This window comes from Seriola lalandi, unplaced genomic scaffold (assembly GCF_002814215.2).
Source record: "Seriola lalandi dorsalis isolate HSWRI2012SDOR001 ecotype SW California unplaced genomic scaffold, Sedor1 jcf7180002054606, whole genome shotgun sequence".
NCBI lineage: Eukaryota > Metazoa > Chordata > Actinopteri > Carangiformes > Carangidae > Seriola > Seriola lalandi.
This window is the reverse complement of record NW_019525159.1, coordinates 1,099,078-1,122,157: the sequence shown is the minus strand read 5'-3', so window position 1 is coordinate 1,122,157 and position 23,080 is coordinate 1,099,078. Positions and strand designations below refer to the sequence as shown.

General features: G+C 39.8%; 1 protein-coding gene across 2 annotated transcripts in view; it reads left to right on the top strand.

The window, feature by feature from the left end:
- nup214 (nucleoporin 214) overlaps window positions 1-20,585 on the top strand; it is a 31,107-nt gene extending 10,522 nt beyond the window's left edge. Inside the window, exons 16-36 of one of the 2 annotated variants that reach the window (XM_023419531.2) lie at window positions 280-429; window positions 1,684-1,842; window positions 1,978-2,081; window positions 2,174-2,353; window positions 2,783-2,871; window positions 2,963-3,046; window positions 3,602-3,910; window positions 4,075-4,242; window positions 4,712-4,823; window positions 6,881-6,944; window positions 7,745-7,814; window positions 8,011-8,089; window positions 8,688-8,740; window positions 8,840-10,384; window positions 11,373-11,440; window positions 11,534-11,708; window positions 11,889-12,041; window positions 14,180-14,351; window positions 16,311-16,456; window positions 17,677-17,710; window positions 19,708-20,585. In XM_023419531.2, the coding sequence (XP_023275299.1) occupies window positions 280-429; window positions 1,684-1,842; window positions 1,978-2,081; window positions 2,174-2,353; window positions 2,783-2,871; window positions 2,963-3,046; window positions 3,602-3,910; window positions 4,075-4,242; window positions 4,712-4,823; window positions 6,881-6,944; window positions 7,745-7,814; window positions 8,011-8,089; window positions 8,688-8,740; window positions 8,840-10,384; window positions 11,373-11,440; window positions 11,534-11,708; window positions 11,889-12,041; window positions 14,180-14,351; window positions 16,311-16,456; window positions 17,677-17,710; window positions 19,708-19,744 (3,951 nt within the window). In that variant the 3' untranslated portion in view covers window positions 19,745-20,585. Of the gene's footprint in view, window positions 1-279; window positions 430-1,683; window positions 1,843-1,977; window positions 2,082-2,173; window positions 2,354-2,782; window positions 2,872-2,962; window positions 3,047-3,601; window positions 3,911-4,074; window positions 4,243-4,711; window positions 4,824-6,880; window positions 6,945-7,744; window positions 7,815-8,010; window positions 8,090-8,687; window positions 8,741-8,839; window positions 10,385-11,372; window positions 11,441-11,530; window positions 11,709-11,888; window positions 12,042-14,179; window positions 14,352-16,310; window positions 16,457-17,676; window positions 17,711-19,707 lie in introns of both variants that reach the window. The other variant, XM_023419530.2, reaches the window with a different exon arrangement.
- The last annotated feature ends 2,495 nt before the right edge of the window (window positions 20,586-23,080 follow it).

Here is a 23,080-nt window from a genome sequence, read left to right as displayed (position 1 = left end):
AACTATACTTTTTCTTTTCTTTTCTGTATTTTAATCAAGATACACAATTTTTCAGAGTTAACTGTAATTAGCAAAGGCATTTCTTTGCTGTAATGGTGCATTTAGTTAATCACTAGTTTAAAACTAGCTACTGCAGCAGTTACTAAGAACTGAGAAAGGACTTTGCATGAAAGTGAGGGATTAACGAATAACTGGTACACCTCAGTGCTGGTCAATATTAAGAGTGTCGAAATAAGTCAAATTTTTTCGTAACTTAGCATGTCTTTGACTCGTGGTCAGATTGCACACTTCCAGAAGGAGATGGATGACCTTAAGGCAAGAAGCACACGAGCTGACTTCAAGGTTGGCACCAATGAGGAGATGAAGGAGTTGAGGAAAGAGTCAGAGGACCTCCATATATTCACCTTGGAGATCAAAGAAACTACAGAGGTAAGACCATAGTTGAAAAACAAAAACCTGTTCAGATATTGTACAGTGTTTCCCCTGTATGCTTTCAGCAGCGGCAGAGCGCAAAACCATTGCTCAAACCATGTTTGTGAAATTAAATATTAGAATTTTAACTCTAGGCCAATTGTGTCAGCACCACATTAATGCCAACATGCCTCCAGAGTGGTCTTATTCATCTTTACATCATTTGTGCTTGTTTGTAGAAGCAAAACAAACATCTGTGCTTCATTATTTCTCAAGTTATCACACTTTATTTATCTGATGTGTAATGCTTGTAACTTGAGAATTAATGGAGCAAAACTGTTTGTTTTGCTTGCACAAATGAATGAGTCACCACTTTGGAGTCTAATGGGTTGCTCAGGCCTACGTTCTAAAGTATAATATTTAATTTCTCAAAAACGGTGCAAGCACAAATTTTTTATTTTGCCTGCACAAACTAATCAAAATAATTTTATTAATGTCCTGATCATATGGGGGGCCAACTTAAAATAAACTGGTTCAACATTGTCCTGTACACTTATCTTGTTAGTCAAATTATATTTGAATTCAATTTTCAGATGAGTATGAAAGAGTGGCTCATTAATTTTATGTTATCTATTTCTATTTATGTTTAATAAAAAATCGTAAGTAAATAAAATAGTGAGTCATTTTCTGTGTTGAAGCATTTCATTCTTCGACATTCATTACTACAGCTATCTGGGCCTCCTGAGTGCTTCAGGTGTCAAAAACTCTTGGTAAACTGACAGACACAAAACAAGGTGAACATGAATAACCCTATCTATAATGATTTTAGGGTTGAGCTAAGCTACCTCTCCTCTGACATGCTTAAACATGGGTCTGGCGTCACACACTTGTGGACATGTGCCCACCACTGCTGCCGATGGTTATAGCCTCCTTCTGCTCTTCTCCCCTTTAACTTTTGATGTTGAAAAGTGCAGTGGTGTTATGACTTGTCAAAGGTATATACCATACACAGTCAAGCCTTTTCAGTCTTTTGGGTAAATTTATTCATATAAAAAAGGCTGAATAATCTTTTTAGACTTTTTAATCTATTGTTTGTATCTAGACTTGATTGTATTGGCAGAATTATAATGTGAGCTTTGCCCAAAACTGCACAGTCATACATGTTTAGTTGTTTTGTTGATTAAGTACTTCAGTCTCTTTATTGAATTGAGCTTACAATGACATCGCTGTCCTCTTCCATCCTTTTTTTTCTCTTCTTTTTCTGATTCTCAGTCTCTCCATGGCGACATTGGGACTCTCAAGACCACCTTATTGGAAGGCTTTGCTGGGGCAGAAGAAGCCATAGCCCAGAGCGAGCTGGGCAAAGACAGGCATTACAGACAGCTGCTGTACAAAAAACCTCTGGACCCGCGCAGTGAGGAACAGCTCAAGGTGAGACACAGAAAGACAGATGATTCAAATAATGTTGATGAGTTGACACTTCAAAAATATCAGAAAGCCTTTAAATGTATCCCCTAAATACTCACAGCATTTTGTCTATTTTATTTTATGTTTTTCCTTATCCAGGAGATTCGCAGACTGTACCAGTATGTTATGTTTGCTGTGGAAGATGTCAATGATGTGCTGGATGTGGAATGGGAGAAACACCTGGAGAAGAAGAAAAAACTGAAGTAAGCACAAAGCAGCAGCTAGTTGAGTATTTGCTACTGAAAAGATTTTGGGTTGAATATCCTTTGTAATGAAAAAATTCTCCTCTTCACAGACACATGGTCGTGCCAGGTCGTGAGGGTCTGTACACTACACTGGCCAATAACCTGTACATCATCAACCAACAAAAGAACAGATTGGACCAGTTGGTTAAGGAGCTCACTTCACTGCGGCTCTACAACAAGACTACCACGCCAACTATAAACCGCAATACTGCTACAGCAACAACTTCTGGGTAGGGAGGGGCAAAGAACAAGGAGTAGGAGAGGAGGAATGTGAAAACCTTAGGGATAAATAAGTATTAAACTTTGTTCATTGTGAGAAGGGAGAACCTGCAGAGCGGCTTTGGGAATCACAGTCTTCATACCTCAAGTTAATTGTGACTTAAATGGGCTACAATTTGAATCTAGAGCAGTTTTTGAATAATTAAAACAGAGTAAATTCAACATAGCAGGTTGTTTTTCATAATAGGACAGTGTAATAGCTAACAATGTAATCATCAGAGTTGATGAATAACAAAGATTGCACTCATTTCCTTCAGTGAGGCAGCCTTTACATGATGTTAATATTCATTTCTAATTATAACTATTAGTACATTGCAAAAAGGTCTTATAAAAGAGGATGATTGCAATTTAAAACATTTTGTTTCTGTGTTTTTTGACAGTTTGGAAAGCGAGCTTGAGAGTTTAAGGGATGCACTCCTGAAAGCCAGGCTGGACACTACCCCTCCCAAGACCAAATCCAAATCTCCAGGTACTAATCTGTTTATGTTTATGATATATGAAAAGCATAGCACATTTCTTAGTTTTAACAAACACTAACTACAGATGTTTTTCTCCATCAGTCAAGATATCACCGGTGAAACAATCCCAGCTACGTAACTTCCTCTCAAAGGGGCAGATGCCTCCTGTCCGCTCAACAGCACCAGGTACACATTTCTTACTCAAACTAATTTAACTAAGGGTAACACTAATATAAGGTGGGAATCTTATTTGATTTTCCTTGTGCAAATTTGATTTACAGACTAAACATAGTTGTATGAAAGTTTACAAATATATTTTTAGCTTTGTCTTAAATACAAGCTAAGAAAGATCTGCTTAAACAAGTAAAGGCTGGGAACATATTCACATAAATTGGGTTTGTTGAGCAAGAGTAGACTGTATTGAAGTAACGAGATGTAACCTTTTATTTCGTCAGTTGTTTCATCAAGACTCAGAAATCTGACAGCTTGCTTGAAGCTCAAAAGTAATTTTACCAGACTGCATAAACATCTCAACCTTATGTCCCACCAGGGATGGAGAGGATTAAGAAAGTAAAGAGATAAACATCTCAAAATTCAGCTTATAAGAATTTGTGGAACTCCGTGATCTCAGTGATTCATGTTGAAATTCTAATATTGATGACACTAAACAAAAATATAACTATACTGCAGCTGTACCACTGATGTTGGTTATTTAGACGTTCTTCATCTGTTCTCTTCCAGCCAACCTGTCTCGCTCAGCCTTCCTTTCACCTAAATACTATGAGGACTTGGATGATGTGAGCTCCACCTCCTCCCTGTCCCAGTCCCTGGACCCCCACCCGGCTCACTTGGAGCTGGAGGAGGAAGAACTACAACCAGAGCCACTTCCAATGACTGTCATACCCCCAGCATTGTCCAACCCCCGCCACCCCACAGTCGTGAGAACCCCCTCTATCCAGCCTGGCTTCGGAGCCATCCAGTCCACCCCTTTAACCAAAATTCACTCAGTCCAGGGTATGGGCTTCGGACTCAGCCCTATTGCCAGCCCTAGTAAGTAATTCATACAAACTATTGCCATAGCATTCATCACGGTTTAGCATTCAAAGCCAAGAGATGACTGCTTTTAAATGTCACATGTAACACAGAGAGCAACTATTGAACACCAATAGACATGATTCATTTCATAAATTTTGCCCACTCTATTTATGTTTCAGTTCCAACTAATAAGATCAACCTCAGCGGGGCTGATAGCACTGCTCTTGCCACTAAGACAGTAAAACATGGAGCCCCACCAACTGAGAGAACCATACCTGTCACCATCCCTGCCCAGCAGGCTGCAGCCACTGCTGCTCTACGCAGGCATATGGCCAATCAGAAGACAGGTAGGAGAAACTGCTGTGGTAAATGAATTTCCCCGTTGTGGGATTAATAAAGTTAATCTAATCTAATCTAAACATGCAACAGTCCCCATCCTTTGACTGCAATTGAAAATAATTGTTTTGTTGTTTACTTTTAAATGGTGATGAACGGTTACGGGCAACACTTTGTGTAAAAGAAGCTGTTTGTTTAATACTGTGTTGTTATGCCCATTGTCATTCACTAGGGGGAGACACAGACTTGCAGAACAAATCATTTGAAACTGACAGCTTTATGTCTCAGCTCATAGCCCCATCACATCTTACACTCCCTTACTAAACTGTTAGTTTTAGTATTATTCAAACTAGGCTTACATCACCATGGAAACATTCAGGTCATTCAGTTACATATGTCTGTTCTGTTCTTTTTTTAATATAAACATTGTATGCACATCTCTGTCTGATTTGCTCACATATGCATTTTTGGTTGTCCCAGCTGTCGTCAGTACTTCCTTGACAGAGTCCACTTTGAAGACTGTTCCTCAGGTGGTCAATGTTCAGGAGCTCAAGGACAAGGGGCCTCCTGTGCCAGTTTCCAATATCCTAAGGTAAAACTTGATGATACTGATTTTTTGAATCATGCTGTGGAATTTCCTTGATTAACGGACAGTCTCTGCTATGGATTTACTTAAATCTGCCAGTTTAACATTGAAACAGGATTACAGTTACTAATTTGGTTCAGAAAATGTGTCATTTGGCAGACAGAGTATGCATCCAACACTACACCATGCTTCATCCTTTTCTGTTGAATAAGTTGTTTGCTTTGTCTGCTTTCTGATAAAATGAGGCATCCCGTTTCCATAGTGCAGAATTGGAAAAATTGGTTACCAAAAAATATGACAACTGTTTTTTTTAGTTTCACCAGTTAACGTTAGGAGTGCTGTGTATTTTGTGGACTGGATGCACCTCCTTTCAAATAGTGACAGTGATTTCACTAAACCTGTTGTGATTTATGAGCAGTTCAGAGAATCTACAATATTATTAGGCTCTAGAAGGACTGAATTTGACAAACCTATCGGCTGGCACTACTGTTGAAATAATAACTGTAAACAGTCCTACAATGTTTGTATTTTTTAGGCACTCAGTGATGACACATTTCAGCTGTTTGCCCCTGAATCATTGTCAACCAAATGCTGTAGTTCTTAGTTTTAGGAAGGCAGAGAGATAATGTGTTTATACTTCAAAGCTTCATAGTGAAGATGTATACATCAATAAGATAAGAGAGATTGTACCTCCCAGCTAGTTTTCATCCATCCTACTTCGAATTGGATTGGAGTCATTTTTGGTATAGGTACCAATAAAGACTGCTTGACATGAAATAACTTAAGATTTTACATATCCCATTTTATGCAATTTGCTATTAAGATTAATAAAGAACTATGTCATGTATCTGTCTTGCCCATCTAGCCCTGTCCTATCTATATCCTGTTCAATATTAAGAATGCTATATAATATTTATGGCATTAAATCATGCCTGTGTCCACTTGGATCTATTTCGGATACAGAGTAGACAGTCTGTCACTATGAGACCTCAAGGGGTCCAGTGTTTGTTTTGAGTGTGTCTCCTCGGCATAGATTTATCAGGTCAATGACTCCACCTATTCTTAGCTACTGCACACGACTGGCAGAGGCCAGCAGTCTTCGACGACTTCATGTATCTGCACCCACCTTGTTTCTTGAATCATTACATGTGTTCCATATGCTAATATTACTCAGCTATTTAAATTTTACTCTTATGCCTTCAATATTCAGAGTTAAAAATTCTGTCTTAATTTCCTTCACTTTCTTAACCTCCCTAAAGCTCATGTATGTAATATAGTTGTATGTCACATACAACATTAAAACTGTAATGTGTATTTTATTGGTTTGGCTCTACTCCAGCACCAGCACAACAGATTTTAAATGAAACACTGGTTAAATATTAAAAAACAGTGTGCATGAGAATGGAGCCAAAACAAAACAGTGAGAGTGCATTCTATGCCCCATGACCCTTATGGTCTATTTTCATATTATTATCCTCTTCACTTCCCTTTCTTCATGTCTTTCATTTGGCTCTTTATTCACTACATGATTCACACACTCATGTTTTGGCCCTTTGCTGCCTCCTGCACCTCACTCTTTTTGCCTCACTAGGCTTGTGCTACACTTTTGTGCTTGATGTTTTGGCAGGCCGTCCCACCTTGGGGCTTTTCCCAAATAAGCCTGCTCACAATAATAAGTAAGCAAAGTGAGGCATTGTGAGAGTAAGATGATTATGAAACTGGGCTTTTCCCTGATTCTGCACTAGCATGCTTCCCCTCTGTCAAACAGTAACGGTTCAGACATACCTTCAAATGAATCCCAGCCCAATATAGAGAGCCAATATGTATATTTTTCTACAACAAAATCTGAAATGTGTTATAAATGTGTGTGCTCACACATACAGTATAATTTCAGTTTTCCATCCCTATACATACTAGACACCTTGGTAGCAGGGACCAGGTTTTGGGTTGACCATATACAGGATTTGGACACCTAATTTTATTAAACATGAATAGCTCATTATGTTTAATTGTACGGTGCTTCTGAACACTTTCTTTTCTCCTTCGTCTTCTCTCTTTCCCAGCTCATCGGTATCTGATCCAGCAGCTCAAGTCTTTGCAACAGTTTCTTCTAACCAGGCTAAACGAGTGAGTATTATCTGTCCATCACTCCGCTGACAGCTGACATACATCTTTTCACAGACGAGTAATGTCTCGTTCTATTCCTCTCACCTAGGTAACACATTATTCACAAACTGTTCTTAAACACACAGTGAATGGCACACACACCAAATATTTTTACAGAATTGATTAAACAATATGAAGTTTTTGTTTTTGTCCATATGAGCCACATATACTTAAAGTATTTTTTTTCTTGGTTAAAATAAACTTCCTACAGTGGCATGATGCAGACGCAGATAAATGTATTCACTGTAGTTTTACCCATTTTACATTCTATTATTTAAATACTCAAAATCAAGAAAATCCAGTGTTATTAGATCTCTCTCCCCTCAACTTTCAACTTGCAAAAATTCACAGACGGCTGAGAGTTTTGCATGTGTAGACAGACCTTTAACTGCACGGGTGAGAAAAATCCCAGTGCCCTCCCATGCTGATGTTAGAAATTGCAGTTGGGTGACAGGGGAACTCCTCGCACAAATCTTCGTACTTATATGGGCCCAAGTTCAAATTAATGCGAATGACCCAAACATACTGATCTCCAGCCACGTGTGCTTTTTCGCTATTTCTGCCTCAAGATTACAGCTATTGGACCTGTGCTGTAGTCTGTCTACATCTCTACTACATCTTTACTACAATCTGTAGTAGTGTGGAGAAAGTTGCATAACCATTTTTGAAATTTCATAACCGTTATAATATTGTTATCAAGTATTACAGCCTTGCAGAATTAAGATGCAATAGTCAGTGCCTCTTTAAAACTGTCTCTGCAGAATCCTACCCAGGGTATTCAGAAGATGCCCACTGAAAGTACAACAACCCCACAATCAAACTTTGTGTTTGGTAAGCACTGTTTTGATATTTGTGTACTGAATAATGGGTCACGCATAAACACAATTACAGTCCAGAAAATTGCTTATGATCCTTGACCATTGGTCTACAAAACTGTGACATTTTATTTTGCTTTGGAATGAATTAAGGTGATGCGGCATCTTCCATGACAGATTTTCACTGACTTCATCAACTTTGTGTCCTTCAGGTCAACCGTCCAAAACTGATGTTTCCGTGGTTCCTGCTAGCTCAGTGGAGCAAAGCAAAGGTTTCTCCTTCGCTTCAGGGTGAGTCAGATTATGAAGCGTTCTGAAATATTCAGATCACTTGACATTCCTTTGTAAATTATACTGAATGTTCATGATTTTATTTATCATAATGACACAATAAAATTACAAAAATAATTCTAATACCATTTTTCACATTTTTCGAGTATTCATATATCAAATTCCCTCTATTCTATTTTACTGTACAAGCTTGAAATATGTTCTGTCCTTATCCATAAACCATAGACTTTTCCACTCAAATGTGATTTGGGGCAACCAGCTAACTCCCTTCCATTATATTAAACTGCACTTGATCGTTCACTTGACTGGTCAGTGTAGCCAGTGGAGCAATATCATTGGTCAAATATTAAGAGAGTGGCTCAGGTCTAATTAATTCATTCCTCACTTTGCCCCTGCCTCCTGATCTAAGCACTTGGGTGAGCAAGGTGTCAGTGGAGGTGAATAGTTATATGCAGCTCTGTATTGCTGTGATTCCCCAGAGACTGCAGCGATTTCCCAGATCCCAGATATTCTGTTTCAGTCTGAAATATGCCCCATTAAAGAGGCCATAGATTCTCTCACTGTTGTTTCATTGTGACTTAAATGGTTTCTTTTGCAGGTCCACAGGCTTCAGTTTTGCTTCAGTTACTCAGGGAGCTGGAATGTCTCAAGGTAACAAATAAGAGAGCAGCTTAGTATCAGATAATTGTACATGTAAAACATACACGTCCTTATTGTTTTCTGTTTTGTTTTTTCTTTATGTCTCCTCAGTGAAGGATGTGAATAAATTTTCCTTTAGTGGAAATGGAAAGATGGCGTTTGGCCAAACTGGAGAGGAGGCATTCTCCATCATACCAAAGTCCACCTCCCCTGCTCTAGGCACTGGTTCCCCCACCCTGCCTCCAAACCCACCAGGAGACGCAGCCAAACCCACTGCTGCCGCAACTGCCCTCAGGATAGAGCCACAGCCCCCTAAGACAATTGGCGGAGAGACTCTGGGCAGTTTCTCTGGACTACGTGTGGGTCAAGGAGAAGAAGCTAAAGATTCCTCCACCAAACCTTCTCCTGCCTCATTTTCCTTTGGGGAAACTGGACTTGGGATGGGCAAGGGAGCAGCACAATATAGCTTTGGTGCAGGTCTCCAAAAGTCTGCAGAAGATTCAACAGGGGCAGACTTGTCCAAGGGGGCAACGTCAGGCAGTTTGTTCAAGCCTCCTGAATCGAATTCCAAGCCGGCCTTCACTGTTCCCCAGACTGGCTCAGCTGCCTCAGCTTTACCTACATCTTTCAGTAGTCTTCTTGCAGCATCGCCAGACTCCTCAGAGGAACCTAAAGCTCCCCCAAAACCTTCAGAACCCACACCACCCCCTGAAAAAGAAACTGCTTCTGTACCTGCTGTAGAGAGCACAAGTCCCCCTGTAGTAGCTGAGTCTGCAGGGGATGCATCCACCACAGAAATCACAGCATCCAAACCAACACCTGCAGCACCAACACCCGCACCTCCTGTGGCCGCCACGCCAGACCCTCTCTCCTCCATCAACGCACCAACTGAAGCCTCCCCTCCAGCAGCAGTCAGTGCTGCTCCCACGATGGAAGCCACCACAGACACCACCACCACCACCACGGCTCCTGTGCCCACTTCAGCTGCTGCCACCCCTGCCGTAGAAACTGTCTCCCAGGAAACACCAGCAGCATTTCAGGTTCCCAGTTCTGACAAACCAGGTTCCATTTTTACTCAGCCTGCTCCTGCAACAACAGACAGCAGTGCCCTTGGAGTCACACCAGTTATCAACACAGTTGCCCAAGCAGCCACCACTCCCACCCTTACCATTGTTAACAGTTCAGCTACTACTGCTAGCACTGTATTCGGGCAACCTGCTGCACCTCCAGCGTCCTCAGCCCCCTCGGCCCCCGCAGCCCCAGCAATCACAGGATTTGGCTCATCTGGGTTTGGTACATCCACTGGAACTGGTTTTGGCAAATCTGTATTTGGCCAGGTGAGTGGCTTTGGCCAGCCCACCGCCAACACTGGAACGTCCAGTGGCTTTTCTTTTGGCCAGTCAGCATTTGGAGCAAGTTCTAGTAGTGCGACTACTGGAGGGGGAGGTCTTTTTGGTGCTGCTACTGCTAGCAATGCCAGTTCCTTCTCCTTTGGCACAAGCAGCGCCAACACAGCCAGCAGCACTGGCTCAGGGCTGTTTGGACAAAGCACAGCCCCAGCATTTGGCCAGAGCTCTGGATTTGGGCAAGGGTCTGTGTTTGGTAGTAACACCACCACATCATCATCTACAGGATTCAGCTTTGGACAGCCCTCAGGTGAGTGGGAGTCCGTACTGAATCTCAGTGGTGAAGAGCTTCTGGCTCACTGTTTTTGTTCTCCATGTTGTATTTATCTCTACCGAACAGTGAAACCTAACATTTCTGTTGGATTGACTTTTTTTCTAACCTTGATGAACATGCTGTTGCTCTCACCTTTTGGTAATTGGTTCTAGATCTAAACTATTTGTTTTTCTCAAATCATTCTCACGAGGTCATCTAACTTTTACATGTGATATAGCACATGTATATCAACATGGCATATTCAGTTCACACAATTAAATTCTGTGACTATTTATAAGTGAGAAAACTGACACCTTCAGGCTTCCAAAATAAAGGGGTACACAGGCTTCTCAATTTCAAACCAGTCAGCCATAAAAATAAACTGTCAGCCAGAGACAAAGTGATGTTATATTTGCTAATCTGAGCTACACAGCTACAAACAGTTAAGTCGCGTCTGACAATGGTGAAGCTAACAATGTCTGACAACCACTGAATTATATTGTTACATCCGTAAAGGCAGTGGGCAGTGAGGGAGGCTATGTGAAAATGTCAACTCATTTGGCTGACCTGCACATGTTGTGGTGATTGAAGCCAAATGTGACACTTGACACCCTATTTTGTCTGTAGTTTACTGCCAGCCTGAGTGGGTTGGTGGTGTGGCAATGGCTGTTAGATTTGGGGTGGTGGGGTCTGAGTCAGGAGGGGTGGCATGAGGGGAGTTGTCCCTTTCCCAGAGATTCTCTAAATTCTCAGCATAGGAATGTCTGTGTGTCTGTGGACAGCTGATATTAATGTATCAGCTCTGCAGTTACACACAGCTGATGTCTACAGGCTCTGCAGGGGGGGTGTTGGCGTCAGCTCTTTATGTTCATGACACTGGGGAAAGAAGGGTGCATGGTGATGACTAGAAAATGTGTATGGCATCATCAGCCATTCATAGAGAATACCTCAATCTTGACTGTTTTTCTTTTCCTTTTTATTCCAGGTTTTGGTTGCTCTTCTGCCACCCCTGTGTTCGGCCAACAATCCAGCGGTGGGAGCGTGTTTGGACAGGTATAATCCATGATTAGTTTATAGTTTTCTCTTCAAATTCAAAATGTTGCCCATTCTGGACACATCGTATGACTAATAATTGTCTCCCAGCAGCAGCCATCGACTGGTGGGAGTCTGTTTGGTTCAAGTTCAGCCAATACAGCAGGCTCATCAGCTGCTGGAGGATTCTTCAGTGGCCTTGGAGGCAAACCAACAGAGGAGGCTGCCAACAAGAACCCATTTGGCACCGCAGCCTCTACTGGAGGGTTTGGGCAGTCTGCTCAGACAGGTAGGCCAACACAATCTATAAAAAAATGCAGTTTGCTGGTATATGTTTTATTTTTCTTTTCTCTATCCTCAGTGTTAGCATACTGGAAACCAAATGGAAATCATTAAGCAAAAATACTGGAAACAAACCCTCATTTTACCGGCCTTGAATGTTACATTTATTTCCCTATTTCTCCTGTAGGTAGCAACAGTCTGTTTGGGAATAGTGGTGCCAAGACCTTTGGTTTTGGACAGGCATCCTTTGGTGAGCAGAAACCTAGTGGGACCTTTAGCACTGGAGGAGGGAGTGTCGCATCCCAGGGCTTTGGCTCCTTCTCTACTCCAACAAAACCAGGTACTACTTTCCCCATAGTTTGTTGTTGTTTTTGTTTTTTTGTTCTAATATTACTGCTGTTTTTCAGTCCTTGTCTCAGTCTCTTGAGAGATGAAAACGGCGCTTACTTCTTCTTTGGAGTTAACATTTTATCAGTTTATACTGGGGGACATTTTCCGACCAGACTTGTCTCCATGTGCTGTTCATACATTATTAGGGGAGGGATTCATTCATTCATTCAGATATGGCATGTATTAGTGATGTTTGATTTTCCCTCTTCTTTTACATTTTTTCCAGGGTCTGGCTTAGGGGCTCTGGTTCAATGATGGAGGGGTGGCGGTGATAGAAACCCTGGGCACCCATACATAGTCATATTTTATTCAGCACCCAACTCTTGACATTGCTTTCTCCTTTATCATCTGCGCTACAGCAAGTGTCCTTATCTCCTCACCCCAGTAGAGCAGAAAGTGAGGTAGTCAGATGCTCTGTCATTTCCTGCCAGAATACTGCTGATGCAATGTTACCTATCAGAACTGCTAAGTCACAGTGCAGTGAATCAAAGTTGTGATATATTTGTTTAAGCACTGGATAAAAATCTTTAAATTATCTAAAATATCATTTTACAGAAGTGATATTTATGTTGAATATCACAATTCATTAGAGCTGCTTAGTTGTGGGTAGAGGGTGTAAATTTAAATGCATGTACACTAACAGCACTGCCACTGTTGATTAACAGTTTAAACAGTAATGTCATTACAGCTGATTAATTATGTTTTTATGTGTGATAAAGGAAGCGCTGTGTATGCTGGTTTTAATATCAACCACTGGTTTCTCTGAGTAGTGCCACCTCTCTTATGCAAAACGGTTTATTTGAGATGACTTTTCCACTTTCTGGCCCTGTTAGCAGTATCAACTTGAACATGAAAGATGTGTTTAAAGCCTGTAATGCCACAGGAATCAGGAGTCCTACCGCAATTCCTGTGTGTGCCTCTTTAGATCATTATGGTGTCTTGTGTGGTTAGAAAATGTAAAACTTTGTTACCACACTTTACCTTCCGCTGGTTTTTGCAGCAGTTGAGAACATGTGAAGACAGCTGGACATAAGCGGATACTGGGCTTTGTCCTTGTCGACTTGTTTCGTTATGCTTTGTGAACAAGAGTCACTGTTCATCAGATAAACAACATCCACGTGTTTGTGTGTCAGGTCATGTAGTTCATTTTGGTTATGGTCTCAATGCTTTGCCGTATACTTGGAAGAAAACTGACACTGTGTAGTAGAACACAAGATTCTGTTATTATTAAAAGGACAGTTATATCTTCCACATGGTCTATGCAGTCTACTGTGCTCCTACACACCCAAGCTCCAAGACTAGTGGATCACGTGTTTTTTTTTTTTGTTTTTTTTAATGATAAATAGTAGCAGCCATCCAAGCTATCCCTCTGCTCCACTGGGATATTGGTACCACTCAGCACACTAATGCCCCATCTCAGGCCCATGTACCGGGAATGTAATCTTGTTACATTAGCTCAATCAATTATTTACTGAAGCATGCTGGTAGCCCGGCTGTAATTTCAGTACACCCTTTCCCTCCTGCCGCTGCTCCTTTTTTGAAGGTTTGAGGTGGTGTGAAGTATTCATCCCGTCATTAAGCTGTCACACTCTGCTGTTCCAAAACAGTAATGTACTGTAAACAACAAGTCACAATGTAGTTAATGTCTTCATCATCCTTAGATGAGATACAGTGGGGAAAAAGTTTGTGTTCATTAGAAAATTATAATACAAATGCTCTTTTTTTTTTTTTTTTACACATGTTAAGTTGATACTACCCTGTAAGCAGTGTCAGCCCTGGTCCAGACCACATGTGGAATGTATTTGTAGTAATATTAACACGGGAGTCTGAGCACAACTCTTCTCACTGATGTGTTTTTCTGTCTGTAGCCCAGAGGCTTCCCTGAGAAGACAAATACCCTTGACATAGATGAAATACCCTATGTAAATGAGCTAAAGCCACAAAAACAACATCATGACTCACCTTTTTTTTTTTTTTATATCTGTCCTTTTGTAGAAACAATGATGAGGACCATGCACCCCACTGTATATGTTCCAATTCTCTCTGTTATAAAACATTTTAAGAACATATCAATTTTCTTCTCTACAGGAGGATTTGGCAGTGCTCCTGTGTTTGGGAGTCCCCCTTCTTTCGGTGGTTCCCCAGCATTTGGTGGTGCAGCATCGTTTGGCTCCAGCCCCTCATTCAACAACAACATAGGTTCCTCAGCTGGTAAGGTGTTTGGAGAGGGAACAGCGGCTGCCAACATGGGAGGATTTGGGTAAGAAACTTAATGTTCTGTGCAAGGTTTAAAAAAAAAAAAAGAAAAAAAAGAAAAAGATTTGATCTGAAAATATTTTTTTAGGATTGTGCACATAGATATATGCTGGACAATATTGGACATTCATTGAGTAATTATGCAAATTCTTGACCAGCTTATAGGTCTAACTACTAGTTTAGATCCTTGTTTAACACAAAACTGAAAGTGGTAAAAGGTGGTTGCTAGTTGATTCATTAGAGAGACAGTGGAAGCCAACAGACACAGGTTTGGCAATTGCCTGAATACATCTGGTCTCACTTGGCAGCATACAAATATATCTATCTTTAAATGATTTATTGTAATGGGTAAAATCATAGCCTACTCAAACAATGGGGCCATAAAGCAGCAAAAATTTTAGCACAACCTCTGAGTAACAAATATTGTACCAACAGTTTATTTTTTGGCTGTTACTTTTGAGTCAGAAATCATCTAAATATGTCAGTGTCACCAGGCGTTGTGTGCAATGCAGAGGGGGGAGTTGGGGGAGCAGGATTTTGCCTGCAGCAAGCAGAAGCTTTTTTGGAAATCAGAACATCTGTGTTCCCTCAGTCAACACACCATCACACAAGCATAACACATGAAGTAACAGAAGAGCAGCATTCACCGCCTTGTTAAACACTCTATTAACATTATAGTGTTGAAATAAAATAAACTTGTTTCAGGGCTTGCTAGTTAGCCAAATGGAGCAGGGTATGGAAGCCCTCACTAAAGCCTTGTCCAATTATGAATAGAGGCAGCTTTCACAGTGTTGAATCCGCTATTAGATACACACACATTTTTTCCTTCTTACTCCAACAAGATTTCAGGTGGCAGGGTTTTCTTTTGAATTGAAGTTTTAAATTTGACAGAAAAATCATTATTCAGGGTCCACGTCCTAGTTTTTCAGGTCCTTGCTGCCTTTACCAGTGCAAGAGGTTTGCTCAGTATTTGTCCATCTGACGAAACAGATATGCAACATCGTAACAAATACCACGGTACATTAGATTTTTCCTCGTCTTTGCCTTCTGCGCAGTTCATTGCAATTTGAGGAGAAATTAGAAAGACTTGATTTGACGTAACCAGTCTCCCTGCTAATGCAAATGCTGAAGAATCACTGTCATTTCACAAATTAGATTGCAGTGAGGTAGAGGGATTGAAATTGCAATTTTGTTAAAAATTAATTGTGCAGCCTTATTCTGAAGTGTAATGCACTGACATTTTACTATAAAGTATAATAGACCACCTCTTTACAGCCCCCAGCAAGTCAGCTTTAAACTAAGTGAAATTTCTGTTCAGCTACAGAAGAAAGGATTAATTCTTGTTGTACATCCTTTCCTTGCTTCCACTCAAATGAATTCAGCAGCTTTAACAACCTTTGTGTGTCCACCATGTGTTTTGATACGAGTGAGCCCAGAACTCTGGAGTTCTGTGCAGGACTAGATTATTCCCCTCAGATAATCTCACTCTGGGGTCATGCTGCCTGCAGATTAAACTGGCCTGCTCTCTCTCTCTCTCTCTCGCTCTCTCTCTCTCTCTCTCGCTTCCTCTGTTTTGCTTGTTCTCTCTTTTCAGTGGGTGTGGGTCCTGTAGTGGGGATTACTGCTTAAACCCCTGTCTTTCAATCCTCTAGCTACGTGACACACACATACAAACATGCGCACACACACACACCATCTGACACCTTCTGGCTTGCTTGCATGTTTACTTGGATGCAGCTGAGCAATGACTAGATCCCAGACATAGTTTCTTTTTCTTCTTCCTCTTTGTCCAAATAAATTGTTGGTGCAAAGCATTGCTGTTAAATTGCATCCTGCCCTATGGCATAATGTTTCCACTCATTTTGTCTCATCTGCTCCACTCAGTGTATCTGTTTATTTTAATTTCAGCTGTTACCCTTTGGTTTTACCGTATCACATCCTCTGTGTCTCCCTCTGTTTTCAGGTTTGCCTCACCTCCCAACGCCCCGTCCTTTGGCGCTCTTGCTAGTCAGAACGCTCCGTCATTCGGGAGCCTGGCCCAGCAGGGCTCTGGGTTTGGAAATCAGCCCAGTGGCTTCTCTGGCTTTGGACAACAGCCACAGGCAGGAGGTGAGACTACTACTTCAGTTGCCTTTTTTTTTTTCTTTTCTTTTCTTCCCTCGTCATCTGCAAATGCACTGTTGTTTACCTGCACCTAGTGAAATACTGCAGAGAGCACGGTCAGTGGTTCAAGGGGAGTCTGTAAAGAGTTCTTCCAACATTGATACAGTTGTCTTCCACCCACTATGTGTTGGTTTATCTTATTTCTGTGCACTTGTTGTTTTTTACTAGTGTCCTTCAGAAGATAATCTAGCACATTGTTTATTTACTTCATTAAAATAACACAACACATTTAAGACAGTCAGAACAACAACTGATTGTCATATAACAGAAGTAGCGACAATTCCTACAACCACACAAAACACTCTAACATTATAGTGTTGCAATAAAATAAACATGTACTTGTCCCGATGCAGTGATTACACTGTCAATGCAAATTTTGCACCAGATGAAGGTTTGCAAAAGACTTTTTTGGTAACAAGTTGTGAGTTAGAACAAACATATCCGAGGAGTAAACTTTATTCTGCCACAGAAACATTTTTCTATGGACATAACCCGTTACCTGCTGTTATTACCCAATTATAGAGACATCCCCTTAGACTCTGAGAAGTTATTAATGACAGTTTTTAACTATTTTGTGATATTTTATGGACTAATTGATAAATCAAAACCTCAGCAGATTAATCGATGATTTTTTGTGTAATCCTGCTGACAAATAAACAAAGGGGTGGAAAAAAAACCTCCTTGGCAGAGGATAAACAAAAAAAAGGAAAAAAAGGAGTATAAATACAGCAATCATTACAATAAATCACAAAAATGATGGTCATGGTATGCGACTTCTATCAGATTCATTAATGTCCCAACATTAGGCGTCCATCAACACTTTGACTTTGCATGAACCCAATTTGTTAGCAGATCATATTTGTCTTTCTGTCTTCCTCCCCACTTCTTCCTGTTTGATTGTTGTGTCCTTTTCCCTCTTTTTTTCTCATTAACCTGTTCATCTGTTCATCTTTCTACATCCCTGGGTGGCAAAGCGTGTGTCGGGTCATGTTAGGTGCACAGCACACAGACGGATACACAGCTCTGTCTGTCAGAGATGATGTGCATGCTGTGAAATGAGAATTGCATTAGGATTGTGGGTTTTCATCTTTTTCTACCCTGACAGTCGTAATGTTTTATTAATGTTTTATTGCTACAATTAATTTCATTCACTTTTCATTTTATAGGATTTTCTGGAAACACCTTTGGGTCTGCAAACCAGTAAGTGTAGTCGATACATTTAGTTTTAATTCATGTCTTTTGTCTTTTTGGTGTGTATGAGCTGATGAATGAGTAGACAGACCCACATTTCTCTGTTCCTCCCTGGCAGTAGTGTGTTATGCCTGTGGTGTTTGAACTCTGCTGAAGCTCACATCTTTTCTTCCACAACACTGCTCCCCATAGAATCTTTCAGATTTAATACCACCTCATCTGCCCTCATTTATTTCTTATTTCCTCCTCTTCATCTTTTCTCTGCTTAGAGTCCAGTTCAGCTTTACTGCTATTTCACTGTATTAAAATGCAGTGAAAAAATTCTTTTTGGCACTTTTAGCCTCGGATAAAAACACAAGGAGAAATGAATAATACATTACATCATGTTTGAAAAGATGATCCAGTAAATAATAGAATAAATTAAATTCCACACATACTAAATACACAGTCAAGTGTTTACCAGTGTGGTTCATCGTTCTTGACCCCCTGTTCCTGAAATGGATGGTGCACGGTTTAATGCTCTAGTAGCACTTCCTTATTCCGTATTCCTCATAATTGCCCCTCTGTGATTAGTTTTTCATTCCCATCCTACTGTCTCTCCTTTTCATCCGTCAATCCCACATTCTACCTCTCGCTCTCTTATGCTGCTTCTCTCTCCGTTTGCTGCTGTGTGTCACATGGCAGCCAGTGTTCCCTGGGGTGTGTTCCAGTGGAATGCACTCTGAAGTGTGCAGGAGTGTGTGGAGACAAGGCTTAGCGTATTGGACACATTCACATGCTGTTAATAATCCTTCTTTCGTTCGTTTTTTGCTCTTTTTTTCTTTCTCCACTTCCTGTACCAAACCTGCTAACCTGTACATACTCTTTGGGTTGCTGTCGCATCGTTAATCATTGTCGCTCATTATATTTCAAATATACAAAAAAGCCTTTATAATTTTAACTGACCAAAATATATATACATATATACTGTTGTACCACAATTTAACTCCCCACTGCAACCACACTGGAAAGAAATTCTAGTGGAAATGCTGAACTGAATTAACAGATTTAAACCGTCCCAGTAGCAAGAACTTGCAATTATATGCAAAACTTTGCAATATATCTGCAAAAAATATTCCAATTAGAAGAATTGTTTTTACCAATTTCTGCATAAATAAAAGTTGTGACAAAAAAAGTTGTGCTGACAAACCAAAACTCAGCAAAACCCTGATGAGATGATGGAACTCATAAAAGACAGAATAATCAAAAGAAAATCACAATATTGCTCATAACCAACCAGGAAAAGTACCCTCTTCTATGCACTGCTGTGCCTTTGCCTCATGGTGTACATATGGTTTCTCTTCTTCTGTATCTGCAGTGTGATCACAGGACAGTGCATCACATAAACATGCTTGACTTCACTGCCCATGAAAAAAGAAAAAGAAAAAACAGACAAACAAAAACAGAAAACATGAAAATCGGATTAACGGAAGTTGCTGCCCAGAGTAAACCCACTGTGGTCGGCAAACTGAATCCTGAAGCTATTTATCTATACTATATAATTTTATCTGCATGTTTATCCTCATGAACACCTTAAAATTTCCAATTTCTTCTTATTCCTTCTTATTGTCCTATTTATAAAAAAAAGAAAAAGAAGAAAAAAAAAAAGAAGCACAAATACTCCTTAGTAGCACTGACATCTGTTTGGTTGTTCCAACACGTTTATGAAGCTTTATATTGACAGAAATATTCAAATGCAGCATGCAATACATTAATAACGGCACCATTGCATCAGATGGAAAATTGCACAGGTCTATTACGTCATTTTATAAACATGTTCTTGTAATTCAGTATTAAATGTTTGGTATCTTGATACCTAAAATGGGTTTTCAAAAAGAGGTTTGTGTATTTGATTTACACATTAAAGAGGTCATTCTAATACTACTACTATTAGTACCTTTTCAAACATTGAAACTTTTTTTCAATAATCTCTCCCTTTCTGCTTTGTCTGTCATTTCTTCTTCCAGATCAAGTTCACAAACATTTGCCAGTTGGAGAAGCTAGTTTTATTAATCCTCCATGAGCTACAGTACTTTCTGCAATCAAGTCCTTTGTGCCACACAATGGGAGGAGGGAAAGGGGAAGACTGTGTTGCTTTTGGGTTGAAGGGGTAAATAAAGTAAACTAGAAAACTTTTGTATGTTTTAGAAAAAAATACAAGTTTTCAAGCAGCTTGCAGAGTGCAGTTCATGCTCTACGTACGTTATTCATTGAGGAAGTTCATGCCGTATTACATGGTCTTAATATTTTTTTTACGACACAGGAGAATCAAGTATTGACAGAAAACAGAAGACAGGTCAATGTGAGGTACCTGGAAAAACAGATTTTCTGTAATGCTTTTAAAAATCATAAAATATACAAAAACATCATTTTATGATCTTTTTCAGAAACTAGTCACATACATTGCTACATGTTGATGTAGTTTACAGACTTCAGTATCATATTCTTTATCGTCATAACATTCATACTCCAGAATGATGTTGATTTCTGTCCAGCATTTTAAAAATTTACTTTCTGCACTTTGAAACATCAGTGTACAAAAAGTTATGAACATTACACTATAGTGGCGCTATGTAGAATGGTGTTCTCAGCATTGCTATATAAAACACTGTTCAATCCAGTTCTATCTAACTGTTCATACACAAATTTGCTAAAAATGTACACCCATGTAGAATGTACCAAAATTTAACAAACCCAACATCTTGAACTAAGATTAAAGAAGTTGTGCTTTGAATTTCAAAAAAAAAAAACATTATATTTTCCATTTCAAATAATTTTTGCAGTAAATCCCCTCTTGATGTATATTTTTACACAAAAAGGTGGAAATAAAATTTCTCAAACAAGTTATTTGTCTACTCTAAATGTGGATTCTCTTAATATCATAATTTATTCAATACAGTCATGTTAATGGCTCACTGATTATGTATTGTCTTTCCAGTTAATATGTCGTGTTATGATTTGGTTTTCTTGCAGAAAACCGAAAACAAAGGTAAACATTGACTGATCGCAATGTGACTTATTCACCAATGGGAGTGCTTCTTTACATTATTGGGAGTAAATTTACGCAGTAGTATCTAAAGGATTTGGTCACAAATCTTTTTGAAAGCCCTTCATTATCATCCTTATATAACTGACAAATTATCTTGCAAAGTAGGAGGAAATTATTTTTGTTACTTTTATTTTATACCATTTCATTAAATTAACTGTAGAGCTAAGCATCTCGACATACACTGGAACAGCACTTTACACTATCACAGTGCTTCGTATTTGCTTATTACAAAGGGAAATAAAATCAAGTATTAGCCGTATAAAACTAAATAGTTTAATGTGAGGAGGAATGAAGAATAGCATGGCTGCTAGCCCTGGGCTATGTTTAGATGGTTCACTAATTAATGCAAAATCCCTCTTAATATGCAGCTCATTCCTCCATCTTCAGTAAGGAATTCATTGACTCACATGCAGAGCTAAATTGGGCTGCGGGAGAATGCTGACAGGGATCTATGGTTTGGATCAGAGCCTTGATGCTGTGGCATGTGGCCACCATCAACAGAATTACATTCCCGGCTTATGGCTGTGGAGCATGTCACTGTCACTCTGTCGACCCTTATCTTGCGTTTCTCGCCGAATGCATGGCAGAGGTCCTGGTCACTCTGAAGTGGCACGGGAATGTCAGGGTCATAACGTGACCTGTCGTAGACACCTGCTGAAATGATCAGGTCCACATTCCCCAACAGTTTTTAATTGATATAATCAGTGGACTTGAGCCACTGGCTTTCTAGTCAACGTGGAAAATAGTTGAGTATAAATCAATAATGCAGTTGTATTTTTTAATTTTTTTTATTTAGATTGGTCAACCAGGAGAGCAACCAGAATATTCTATATTCTGCTAGTTTTGTATCTTTAATGGATGAGCAACAGCATTATATACATGATCACAATGATGTGTGATCAGCATCGGATATATGTGATGTCTCAGGTAAAGAATTACAGTTGGACAGAGATTACAGAGGCACACGGGCAGTTACAGATCCCAGAGTCTGTAATGCTTTCAGTTAAAGCGGATGAGCTTATGAGATTTTCAGCACCCACTCCACAACTGGCCTCTATAAAAGCATTAAAGGCAGTTTTTTTTTTTTTACTTTTATTATACCACAAATATAACAGAAATACTTGATAGTGACGGTCAAATTCAACGGTGCTTTATTGGCATGACAGTTTGAAAAACAATGTTGCCAAAGCATCAAAATACACACATATATATATATATATTATAGCTTATTGGAAGTGACAGCACATCTTTCTCATGTCACTTCTTGATGATGGAAAGTGCAGGAAAGTCTCAAACTTGGATGGCAGCTGTCTTCATGGTATCCAGATAAAAATAGCTTAGTCCAGACCACCCCTCCCCCAACCCCATTCTCTGTCCCCCACCCCCCGCAGTGAGTGATGATTAGCAACTCTTGAGCGCATCTTACTCGTGCTTTTCTGACATGTTCATCATCTCCACATGTGGCACTGGGCTCCCCAGTGTGTGCATCTTTTGGGTCTTATGGCATTTTTATAAACAGTGTGCTGCTCCTACATTGTGTGAGGTGAGTGTTATCCAGACCATTTGTGGACACCAGCTGCTCTGAAAGAGCATGTTACAATTTTGCCTAATGGGTAATTTTGTCTGCACAGATAATCCAAATCCAATAATCCACTAACAGACGAGGGAGACCTCGCTCCCTGTTTCTCTTCTCTCTGGACACTGTGCTGACTTGGTGGTGCACTGCGGATCACGGCCTCCCTCTAGAACGACACCTATGGATAGCCAGTGGACCACGCTGTTGTGAATAGGTTGAAAGACTGAACAATATTTCTTTAAATTCTTACAAAAGAAGAATAATAAACATTAAGTGAAGTCAAAAGGAGACATATTTCAGAGGTTTTCAGTAAATTGAAGTTGAAGTTAGAATTTTTGATGCCAGTAATTTAATTCCATAAATCTGCATACTAATACTGGACTCCTTAGTCCACACAATAATTCATTTAATTAGATATATCCATTACCAAGTTTTGCTTTGGCATATAAAATATTTTCATCTGATTAAAGTCACTTGTGAAAGAGGTTGCTTTCAGAAACCAAGCAAGCCAGCAAGTGATAATTTAGCCATAATCTTGCGTCCTCATATTAAATATTACTTCATTTTTTTTCGTATAAAATAGTTGTCAAAGTTTCATGTTGGACAATGCAGGGCAGTGCCCGCACGGAATTCTGTCCATATTAGCAATGTCACATTTTATCGTACAGCCATATTTTTTCTTTAACTGCTTTGACACAGTGCTGTGAGTACTGCT